This window comes from Agelaius tricolor, unplaced genomic scaffold (assembly GCF_023055355.1).
Source record: "Agelaius tricolor isolate 1412-34295 unplaced genomic scaffold, bAgeTri1.0.p SCAF_15, whole genome shotgun sequence".
Lineage (NCBI taxonomy): Eukaryota > Metazoa > Chordata > Aves > Passeriformes > Icteridae > Agelaius > Agelaius tricolor.
The window spans coordinates 2,978,998-2,991,070 of record NW_027269275.1 but is presented as its reverse complement, the minus strand read 5'-3'; the positions used below and the strand labels follow the sequence as shown (position 1 = coordinate 2,991,070).

Here is a 12,073-nt window from a genome sequence, read left to right as displayed (position 1 = left end):
AGAGAAATGAGGGAAAGCCTCAAACCTGTGTGTAGTGGTGGAGCTAAAGACCAGAGCAGTCCTGGGGCTGTAGATGGATGAAGGGAAGGGTGGATGGAGAGGTGGGAGAGGCACAGAGAGCAGCTGTGTTTTGGACAGTCCAGTGTGAGCAGAGGCCACACCTGGAGTGCTGTGTCCAGTCTGGCCCCAGTTTGGGAAGGATGTTGGGGTGTTTGAGTGCCTCCAGAGGAGGCAACGAGGCTGGAGAGGGGCTGGGAACACAAACCCTGTGAGGAAGCCCTGAGGGAGCTGGGGGTGCTCAGCCTGGAGCAAAGGAGGCTCAGGGGTGACACTGTCACTGCACAGCTCCTGAAAGGGGCCTGTGCTCAGCTGGGGCTGGGCTCTGACACAACCAGAGCACACAGCCTCAAGCTGCACCAAGGGAAATCCAGGTTGGATACAAGGAAAAAGTTTTTTCCAGAAAGGGTGATAAAGTTCTGGAATGGCTGCCCAGGGAGGTGGTGGAGTCCCCATGCCTGGGTGTGTTTAACAAAGCCTGGATGTGGCACTGGGTGCCAGGGTTCAGTTGAGCTGTTGGGGCTGGGCTGGACTTGATGATCTTGAAGGTCTCTCCCAACCCAGTGATTCTGTGATTCTGTGAAGAGAGGGTGGGAGAGAAGAGAGAGGTGGTTTGAGCTGATCATGGCCTCCACCAGCACCCGGATTCAGAGGGGCTCAGTCCCAGGAGAAGCAGGATTGGCTGGAGCCTGCAGGGCAGAGGGTGCCCAGGTCTGTGTGTGCAGGGAGCCTGGCAGGGCTGGGGGCTGTGCCTGCCCAGCCCCTGCTCCCCAGCCCTGGGCACACGGGAGCTGCACCTCAGCTCCTCCCGGGGAGAGCTTAGAGCAAACCCCAGGCTAATGAGGGCTCAGGAACAAAGCAAAGCATTGCTAGGTGGGGAGTAACTAAATCAAAATGCATAGAAGAATGCTCTGTAAAGCTGTATTAAAACTGCACTGTAAACGGATTTAACTTCACAGAAATTGTGTAATTTTGCCAGCATGATTAAAGTGACAGAAGACAATAATCAAAGGCAGCAAATGGAATCACTTGGTGTTTCTAAATGCAAAACTCTATTTAAGGTATAAAACCTGACAGCTTTTCCAGTGAGACTTGCATTAAATGTTCTTTATGTCAAACAAAGCACTATCAAGTGTTTTGAATATTTATTAGTTTTTACCCCTTAATTTAATCAAGCAGTTTATTAGCCTCAAGGTTTAGCCAAGTTGCTTTTCAACTTGAATTGCTGCTCAGATGGTTATTTTGGAAAGTTTGGAATGTTAGTACCACACCAGCATTATTGTGTTTGCTATTTCAGTGTTGTTTTCAGACAAAGTTAACACTGAAATGCAGAGAAAGTGGGGTGTGTGTTCCAAGGCTAGTGATTCTTTATTATCAAGTCTGATGGTGTGTTTACAGTGAATATTAATTACACTTGCAACTACTACTAAGACAGAACTTGAAAGTGTCTCCCAGGTCTTCCTGCTGAAGGTAGCACTGCTATGGTTGCTGTGATTTTCCTGGCTTTGGGGGATTTTAAGCCACATGAAGTGTGCTGAGTGTGAGAGTGTGGCTGTTCTGCTCTGCAGCCAGGCTGGGGATGGAGCCTGGCTGGGGATGGTGCCAGCTCCTCTGCCTGCTCTGCTTCAGTGTCCTGAGCATGGGCACTGTGAGCCCCCCTGAGCCTGGGGCAGAGCCTGGGCCAGCTCAGCCCTGCCCCAGCAGCTGCTCCTCCCCTGCTGCCCAATCTGCCCTCCCTGAGCCCCCCGACATCACAGGGGCTCCCCAGGACCTGCCCCCATCACTGCCCATGGCCAAGAGCACACAGAGCCAGGAGCTGCTGTGAGCCTTGTTTGGGACTCACTCCCTGCTCAGAGAGCATCAGACACACACAGGCAATGGGAGTATTGTAACACAGGCAATGTGAGTATTGTAACACACACACACAGAGGCAATGGGAGTATTGTAATGGGAGTATTGTAACAGGCACAGGCAATGGGAGTGTTGTAACAGGCACAGGCAATGTGAGTATTGTAACACACAGACACAGACAATGTGAATATTGTATCACACACAGGCAATGTGAGTATTGCAACAGGCACAGGCAATGTGAGTACTGTAACACACACAGGCAATGTGAGTATTGTAATGTGAGTATTGTAACAGGCACAGGCAATGTCAGTGTTGTAACACAGGCAATGTGAGTGTTGTAACACACACACACAGGCAATGTGAATATTGTAACACAGGCAATGGGAGTATTGTAACACACACAGTCAATGTGAATATTGTAACACACAGGCAATGTGAATATTGTAACACACAGACACAGACAATGTGAGTATTGCAACAGGCACAGGCAATGTGAATATTGTAACACATACAGGCAATGTGAGTACTGTAACACAGACAGGCAATGTGAATATTGTAACAGGCACAGGCAATGTGAGTATTGTAATGTGAGTATTGTAACAGGCACAGGCAATGTCAGTGTTGTAACACACAGAAACAGGTAATATGAATATTGTAACACACACAGGCAATGTGAATATTGTAACACACACAGGTAATATGAATATTGTAACACACAGAAACAGGCAATGTGAATATTGTAACACACACAGGCAATGTGAGTATTGTAGCTCCCTCTCAAAGAGGGAGGAGCACAAAGGCACAGGACAGGACATCTGAGTTTCATGTGGATTACAGAAATCACCTGTAGCACCAGAATGACAGGGCCACCACTCCAATTTATTAATACAGTTACAAATTTGTGTGCTTGCATCTGAAGTCTCTCAAACTGACCTCAGGAAACAGTGCAGTTGTCAGTGGAGAAGTGAGCAACTTTCTCTCATAGCCAGGAGTCAGATCTTCACAGCACTAAAAATACAAGAGAAACATTGAGTTAGGATGACAGTTTGTTGTTTCATGTAATAAAGAATAACAAGTGAAAAATGGACAGAAAGAGCCATTTCAGCCTGCTCAGGAGTCAGCATTAGGTACAAGAACAAAGGGTGTGTTTGGCACTGAGAGAGCAGCAGGTCTGTGGACACAAGGGCTCAGCCTGTGCTGGGGGCACATCTGGACCATTGGCCCTGGCGTGGAGCAGCAGCACTGCTGGCCTGGAGGGCACAGCCAGGAGGATGCCACCCCTGTCCCAGGTCACTGCCAGAATCCAGCCCGCTTGAAACCCACCACAGAAAAAACTTTTCTACTGAACAAAAAGCAGAAAATTGTTTTGTGAAAGGCAAAGGCTTTTTGCATCTTTGAGAGGTCTGTCAGATCCCATGGGATCTACGTGCAGGCCAGGAGCTGTGGCTGGACAAAGGCTGTGTGCACCCTGCCTGCTTGCTCCCTTCCTCCATGGCCTGGCACAACTTCCCACCAGCTCCTGCAGCAGCCACAGGAGCTCCATGGTGGCTGTAAAGGCTTTTTGTGGTACTTTACAGAAAAATTCAATGCTGTACTGTCTATGTCCCCTTTCAGTCTGTCAAAGAGGCCCTGCTTGTGACTGCACTGCTGGTGGGAATCACCTCCAGAGGAAAATCACCTTCTGTTCTGGGCTGAACAGAAGCATCTGCACTGTCTGCCACAGTGCTTGGCTCTGGTGCTGCTGTTAGGGAGCTGGAACACAGGGAAATGATGCCTGTAAGGAATGGGAGATGCTTTGCAGGACAAGGAATCCTGGGCACTGTACAGAATGTGCTGTGGAGTGCTGCCTGCTCCCAGCAGCTCTGCCCTGGGAGGCTGAGGTGTCCCTGTGCTGCTGTGGCACCCAGGGCTGTGCCCTGGGCTGGGTTTCAGTGACCCCCTGTGCCCTTGGGGCTGCTCCCTGCCCCTCCTGGATGGGGCCATGTCTGCCTCTGCCTTTGGTGACTGAAACCAACAGCAGGGAAATGTTCTCATGCAGCTCTGTGGCACCTCCCTGGTGAGGGCTCTTGTGGGTTTCATTCTTCTGCTTCACATTTCATATTGAACTTAAGTAAATCTTCAGGATAGGGTTCGATACCTGTGGTGCAAAGGTGGCAGCACCTGTGCCAGTATTACCTGGGCATCCCAAGCATCCAGTGCAGACAGCTGGGCTCTCCCAGGCTGGTCACAGACAGAATTCTGAACAATGTGCAAAACCTGAGGGAAAAGATTTTGGGCTTGGCGTGCAGAGCCCATGACCCTGTCCAAGCACAGGATCTAGAGAAGCTGACCCCCATGCTGTGAGCCACTTACTCTGTGTTCCTGGCCCTGTGAAACCCTCCTCCCTCCCTAAACACACTGTCAGATTCCCTCAGGAGGCCCCAGTCCCTCCCTGCAGAAGGGCAAATGTCCCATCAGAGGAGCAGGGGCAGTGTTTGCTGCTGGTGGCTGTGGGCAGCAGGGCAGGGGGGTCACACAAGGTGTCCCTGGTGTCCCTTCCCAGCACTGTCACTGAATTTCTCTTGCTGCAGAAGATTCTTTTATCCCTCCATTTGTTACTGAGCTACAGCACAACCAATTCCCCTTTCTGGCCCTGCCTGGCAGTGGTGCCCTGGCATCAGCTCCTGGCACCAGCACAGCTCAGTCCCCAGGGGCTGCTGCAGGCCCTTCTGCAGGTGCACAGCCCTTCCCATATCTGTGCTGAACCCGAGTGAGGAGCAGGCACAGGCAGGGGAGCCTGACTTTAGAGACCAACCCAACTCAGCACATGATGCTCCAGCCCAGCCCTGATTTCCACACAGCCCCTGAACTGTGGCTCTCTCATTCTGGAAGCAGCAGTGGAAGAGCTGTTGCATTTGAAGGCAGGTTTTCTTCTCACAAAATGGTATCAGGATGTACAATTTCTGCTGTTCATTTTAGGGCAAATGACAGCCAGCAAGAGTCCCTGCAAAGCTGCAGGGATGGGGTGGGCTGAGCTGGCTGTGGGAGGAGCAGGGCTGCTGTGATCTGGGTTTTGCTTGGTTTATGGCATTGCTGTTCTGGCCTGAGGCTGCAGGACCATTGAAGTCCTTGATTCAGGATTCTGCCAGGCCAGGGGAGGCAGTCAGAGCCTCTGCACTGTGATGGGCTTTGCATGCAGCCTCAGGAGCCCTGTGCCACTCTCTGCTCTCAGCAATGAAGGGCTGTTCTTTCTGCCACTGTACCATCTCTTCCAGGTTTTACTGTTGGGTTTCCTTAGCACATATTCACTTGATTGATTTTACAAATAATACCTTATTTTATAGTGTCCATGAACCCAGACACTCTGAAACTGGTTTTTCAGGACCTACTGAAAGCAGCAGATGACTTTCCATTGCCTTCAGACAGTGCTGGGTGCTCCTGTTCACTCTACACCATTACATTTTCCCTTAGCATTGCATGTTTCCCTGCTTGGAAGAGCAATCCCTGGCACCAGCAGATGCCAAGGGAGCATTTGGCAGCACTGCACACACCTCTGTGCTGAACACAGTCAGGTGCTAACACTGGGCTGATTCAGTGTCCTGCACAGAGATTGCAGATTTATTGTTTTTTAATTTAGGCCACTAATCCCTGTAGGTTTAAACTGATCCCTGCTCAGTACTGAGAGAGCATCACTGGTGGACAGAGAAAAGCAGAGATGGCTCAGCAGAGAGTGAGAATGTGAGGACAGGGCTTTGGGGCTGGCTTACCTGAGCCCAGGTAGTGCAGGCAGCCTCCACAGCTCTTTGCCTGGCCTGTTCCCAGCACTGGCTCTGGCTTGTTTGCAGCATGCTCTCTGCATGATTTCTTCTTTAATCTTCTGTGTTTTCCATCTTCAAGCTGTCCCGTGAGAGTGTTTGTTGCCCTCATTTCTTCCCACTCCCTCTTATCCCTCTTCCTCTCTGCTCCTCTCATCCTCCAGTCCTTTTTTCTGCCTTGGCTGTGTGCACAGTGTCCCCACCTCAGCAGACATCAAAGCCATGTAAAGGATTGGATGTCCCTTTTGTGAGTCGATCACCTTGCCCTGTCACTGTGAATATTCATGTGTCTCCGGGCTGCAGCAGCCCTGGGGTGAAGGAGCACCTCCACTACCAGTGGGTCTGAGGTGCCAAATTTGAGCAGAGATAACTGCTTTGGTTCAGTACTACCCTGCAGCAGGAGATTTTACAGGTTAATTCCAAACCAGTGTGTAGAGTTGCACCTTTTTGTGCTGCATCTTCATTGGCCTTTGATTCCCCTCCTCCCCAGTCCTGGGGCACAGCACACCCGTTACTTCTCATGTGCTTCTGGTGCCCATTTCCTGACTGCTTCCTGTCATATCATTCTTTCCAGACCAAATGATTCCAGCCATTTCAGTCTTGATTTTTCTTTTCAGTTCATTTTATTTTTCATTTCACTGGTGTAGAACTGGCTTTTGTCCCAGGTGTTGATCTCCAGCACAGCCCACAGCAGCAGCAGTGGGGCAGCATTTGAGGCTGTAAAGGGGTGCAGAGCAGGGAAAGCACAGCCAGGTGTCTGCAGGGAGGAGCTGAGCTCCTCCTGAGCTGCTCCTCTTCCCCTGGGAGGCTGGGGGAGCAAAGTGTCCCCAGGGCCTGTCCCTCTCCCCCTGGTCTGGCTGGGCCTGGGGGCTCACACCCTTTGGCTCCATATTTCAGCTGAGGTGGGAAAATCTGTCAGAACCTGATGAAACAATCACTGAACTGAGAATTGGATCAGATTGGGAATTGGAATTGCCCAAAGCCCAAGAGAAGTGATGGACAAATGGCAGGGAAGAACAGTTTCTGTTCAGCCCGTGGAGCACACAGCTGAGCTCTCAGCCAGCAGCGTGGTCACCTCCTCCCTGGGATTTGCCAGGCTCCAAAGTGCACATGAAATACATGAATAGTCATCAATGGCAGGCAGCAGCTCAGCTGCTGGAGCTGAATTCCAGCCTCAGCAAAGGCAGGTGAGAAGTGAAGCTGAACTGACATCTCCATCACCCAGCACAGCCTGAGCTCTGCTGCGAGATCAGATCTGGGCTGTGAGCGAAGAGCAGGGCTTGGAACATCTCCTCTTACATCAGGGAGCTTTGCTTATTGCAAGCAGCTATTTTCATTTCTTAACCCAAGAGTGAAGCCTTCTGGCACTGAGCTCGTGGGATAATAAATGAAAGGAGAATTCAGTGCCATGGGAACCTCTCAGTGAGCCCAAGCAATGGACACCAGCACGGGGTGGTGTCTGTGGAGGTGTGAGTACGTGGGTACCTGTTGCCTTTGCTCTCTTGCTGACAACACATAAGCCTAAGTAGGTCAAACAGGAACAATACTCATTTTTAAAAGAGAACTATAAGCATTTCTAGTTTCTCTCTCTCCCTCTCTCTCTTTTTTTTTTTTTTTTTCCCAGGACTTTAATCTTTTATATGAAGAAGCAAAGTATTACCAGCTGCAGCCAATGATTAAGGAACTTGAGCGATGGAAACAAGAGAAAGAACAAAGGAAACATTTCCAGCCTTGTGACTGCTTGGTTGTAAGAGTGACTCCAGATCTGGGGGAGAGGATTGCATTGAGTGGGGAGAAGGCTTTGATAGAAGAGATCTTCCCGGAGACGGGGGATGTCATGTGCAACTCGGTGAACGCGGGCTGGAACCAGGACCCCACCCACGTTATCAGGTTTCCCTTGAATGGATACTGCCGGCTCAACTCCGTGCAGGTAATGAAGGGCTCCTCCTCTGCCTCCTCGGGTCCGGGCTGCTTTTGCACTGCAATTCTATGCAAATTAGTTGCTTCTGCTCAATTACTTTCAGTGCTTATACTGCAAGGAAACATTTTTCTGCCTGGTGAGATCACAGTCTTTCAGGTTTTCCTAAGTCTAAGCAGAAAAATACATTTAGATTTTGTGTATGTTAGTGCCATGCTGGCCTCATAATGGTGTTATACTGATAAATGCTAATTTTTTTCATCAATGTATAGCCTTTGGCAGTTTTTTTTTTTCCCTCCAAAGTGCCTCTAGGAAGAAAGAGAGAGTTCCAAAAACTACAAAAAAAATCTCCACACCATTTTATAGAAAATGCAACAATGTGTAAATGCATAATTTATGTCTCACTCATAATTAAATGATGGTGCCTGCGGGATGGACTTAAAAAAATTGATCTCTGCACTTTTTTTTTTTTTCAAAAGGATGTTCTATAAAAATTGCCCAGAGTATTTTAAACAAAAATGTATTTCATTTTACACCCAGAGTTTTGACATTAGGTTTAAAATTAAACATATGAAACAAAAGAAGATAACTGGACAGATAGGTGGATGGCAGCAGGAATAAATAGGTGCTCTGTGTCGAGGCAGCAGCCTGTGGGCAGGCAGTGCCATTTCTCAGGGATCAGCAGTGCTGAGCCAGAGCTCTGGGCAGGAACAGCTGCCCTTAACTTGGGCAAGGCAGGGCCCCTGCTTTCCCTGTGTGCTCCTTTGGAATACCCAAACAGCAAATGCTCCGTTATGGGCAGGGAAATCAGCCTAGAGGGGAGCATTTCCCAAATTCCCACCCTATGCATCCTGTGCAGCTGGGCTGTGGGAAATGCCTTGAGAAACCCCCTGTGGGCAAAGCCCCGGGGAGGAGCTGCTCTGGGGCCAGGCTGGGCAGGGGAGGGAGGACCCTGGAGCTCCGGGTCAGGCTCAGGCTCCCTGTGGCTGCCAGGCTGCCAAGGGACACCCTCAGGAGGGTCCCTGGACCTGTGAGGGTGCCTGGAGGTACCAGTGACCCCCAGCATGGGCAGCATCCCCTGTGCCCCCTGTGAAACCAGCCCAGACCCCTGGGCTCGGGGGGCTTTGGCCAAGACTGCCCAGGGCTGCATTTGGGTGAACTTCACCAGGCTGGGGGCACTTCTGCACAGTCCTGAGCAGAGTCACACTGGGCAGGGGTTGGGCTGGCTTTGGCACTGGGACAGGGAGGGGTCCCCATTGCTGTGCTGGGAGGAGAGGGAGCAGCTCAGCTCGGCTGGGGAGGAGCATTTGTGTCCCTGTGTCCCTGCCATGGCACACAGGGGCTGGCAGGAGCATTTGTGTCCCTGTGTCCCTGCCATGGCACACAGGGGCTGGCAGGAGCATTTGTGTCCCTGCCATGGCACACAGGGGCTGGCAGGAGCATTTGTGTCCCTGCCATGGCACACAGGGGCTGGCAGGAGCATTTGTGTCCCTGCCATGGCACACAGGGGCTGGCAGGAGCATTTCTGCCCCAGCCAGGCTGTCCATGGGAGCCTTTAGATCCCACCAGCAATGAGAGGAGCTGGAACCATGAAGGGTCACAGTTCAGCCCTGCCTGGCAGAGCTCTGGGTGCCCACATGGTTGAGCACTCAGCTCTTTTATCCAGGGCTGTGACTCCTGGGATACATGTGCTACATGTGTAGTAAAAGCTGAACACTAATTACTGTTATTATTTGAATGTGTTTTGAATTCAGTCAAAATTCAGACAGAATCAAAGGGTCTCTTTGCAAGTTCATGTTGTGGAAAAAATTTCTGTCAAAGAGTCTACAGTATAAGTAATCCTGTTAAATTACATCATTTTACTAAATTACATCATTTTACTATGTAATTAATAGAAAGTGTTTTCAAACACTTTCTGGAAAATGATGCATTTCTGAGACCAAAGGCTGATGAAACCAGCAGCTAATTAGCATTGGCTCTGATGAACTCTGGTCAGCACACAGGCACTGCTCTTCCCCCTCCAAGGATTTTTTTGGCAAAACAATGTTAAGTCAAAAGCTGGAAGTACAGTGAGGCAAATGCAGAGACTTAAGGGAGATGGGTGATGGTTGGAAGAGCAGAGTTGCTTGCAGAGGGTCCCACAGAGCAGCACAGGCAGCCTGTCTGCAGTTTGCTCAGGTGATACCTTACTTCTGCCTCCCTGTGCTCTGCTCAATGTATTTGGTGGCACAGCTGCAATATTTGTACATTTTTTTCTATTTTTGAAAAGTATTTTCATTACAGGCTTTGTATCAAGAACTGTGCGTATAAAACAAAGAACATCAACACCTAATAGGCAAGAAAATAATACAGTAACTCTTGATTTTACACCCATTTGTAATTATACATAGGTACAGGTTTTTTCAGCTCCTTGCAATAGGTTCTGGTGGGAGTCATGAATTTACGTTAGAGAAAATTCTGTGATGCTTGGGAATGTTGAACATGAAGTCTTCATAATTAAGAATGTATCTGTTAATATTCTGCACAATTTAAATGAAAGGATCAAGTTTCCATTTGGAAAACCTCCCAACAAAGTCAGATGTGCTTGGAATACTGGGAGCTAGCATGTATTAAATCTGAGCACAAATCCCCTGTTTAATAATGTGCACGTGTCCCTGTACATGGCAGAGTCACAGCTGATGCTCAGTTTTTGGCATATTCTCTTTGGGATTTTCAGCAGAGTAGCAGAGATGGGCACTGCTTTCCCCCTGTCCATATCTTGCCTTCACAAGAAATACAATGTATAGAATCAAATTCTCTAAGTGGGATTTAAACCTGTGCATGTTCAGATGCTGTTCAGTCTCATGGAAGCACTGCAGGAGCCTTTTCCCCAGAGCTGAGCTCAGCCTCATCCCAGTGACACTCAAACCTGCAGTGTTTACACATCCTCAGCTTTGTTTACAGGATTTGGCCTGAGAAAATTGATGATCCCAGGGTTTTTAACTGCACATTGTAGCCTGCAGTCTGGTCCTTCCAGCACGTTCTGGGCAAAGAGGAATTGCTTTGTTGGCTGGTGCTGCTCTGAGGTGCAGTGTCTGTCTGGGCTGGGTCTTTGCACAGAGAGGCTCCATGAAAAGGAATCCTGTGTTAAATCCAGCTCTCCATAGCTTTGGTCTGAGGCAAGCCAGGGGCACCCCCCTGTTTGTTTTGTCTTACAAGCAAATTGATTTTAAAAACTTTTTAGCAAGGATTTTGAAGTCCCATCTCTCTTAGAAATCTTACCTGCCAATCCTCTGTTCCACTCTCCAGTCCAGTGGGAGAAGCCTCCTTTGCCATGGCTGGATTGTGTCTCATTTTCATCCTGGCAGGGCTGGAGCAGTGATCACAACACAGGCAGAATATCTCCCAGCCTGTGAAGCAGAGCCTGCTGCTGTCTCATTCCTCCTTCTGTCCTGCCTTCCCCTCTGAGCAGGAACAGTGCTGGTGTCTGCACCCATGTCTGTCCTACAGGCCCCACAGAGCCCAGGTGAATTAGAGGGATGAAAGTTTTCTCTGTCTTAAATGCATTTTATTAACCCACTCTCCTGCCTCTTCTTTTCTCCTCTCCCACTTCATTTTTCTTCCATACTCTGGTGTGCTTTTCTGATCTTTCAGTTCTACTGCTTTCTTGCAGTGGAGAGCATGTAAAAATCAGGGCAAAAGTCAGGGAGATTTGGCAGATGTGACTTTCTGAGGATGTTAAGTCCCTGTGTCCCAGGGCCAGGCAGAGCTCCTCAGGCAAGTTGATTTTCAGCAGGACTTAGGCAAAGCTCTGCTGGAGCAGCCTCTTCCTTTGCCCATCCTTAGAGCCAGGGCAGCAAGAGTGAAAGGTTTTAGTCAGCCCTGAAAGCCAAAGCCTGGATTAAATGCAGATGGATGACACAGGCAGCCCCCAAGGAAGGATGGAAAGGATTAAAGGCAGCAAATGCTGCTGCCATGGTTTGCATTGCACCAGGACACCACCTTGGACACAAAAATCCCTCCAAAATCACCTTCCTGGAAAAGGCCAACACTCAGGCAAAGGAAATGGTGCACTGGGCAATGCAGGGGGGTCTGTGTGAGGGCAGGGCTGTGCTGGGAGCTCTGACCTGCTCACAGGGAACTGAACACAAACCAAACTCCTTCTGGAACCTGAGCCCAGGCAGGTTGGAGCTTGTGGGAGCCCAGCACATCCCTCTGGCTGTCCAGGACACCCAGGACCCCTGCCAGGGGCTCAGAGACCCTGGCACAGAGCCCAGAACACCTGTGGGTTTGATTATGACCCACAGAGCAAATCACCAACCTTAGATGAGGATCAGCAAACCACAACAGTTTAGGTAGAAGGATTGTGAAGTTATCATGGGGTGGAAAAGTCAATTTTGGGGTTTTTGGTTTGGGGGTTCAGGAGGCAAGATGGAGGAATCTGGGTGTGTCCAGCCTTTCTCCTTCTTCTTCT

General features: G+C 49.6%; 1 protein-coding gene across 2 annotated transcripts in view; it reads left to right on the top strand.

The window, feature by feature from the left end:
* KCTD15 (potassium channel tetramerization domain containing 15) overlaps nucleotides 1-12,073 on the top strand; it is a 51,283-nt gene that overhangs the window by 34,005 nt on the left and 5,205 nt on the right. For both annotated transcript variants that reach the window (XM_071440232.1, XM_071440231.1), the window contains exon 4: nucleotides 7,327-7,632. In XM_071440232.1, the coding sequence (XP_071296333.1) occupies nucleotides 7,327-7,632 (306 nt within the window). The remainder of the gene's footprint in view (nucleotides 1-7,326; nucleotides 7,633-12,073) is intronic.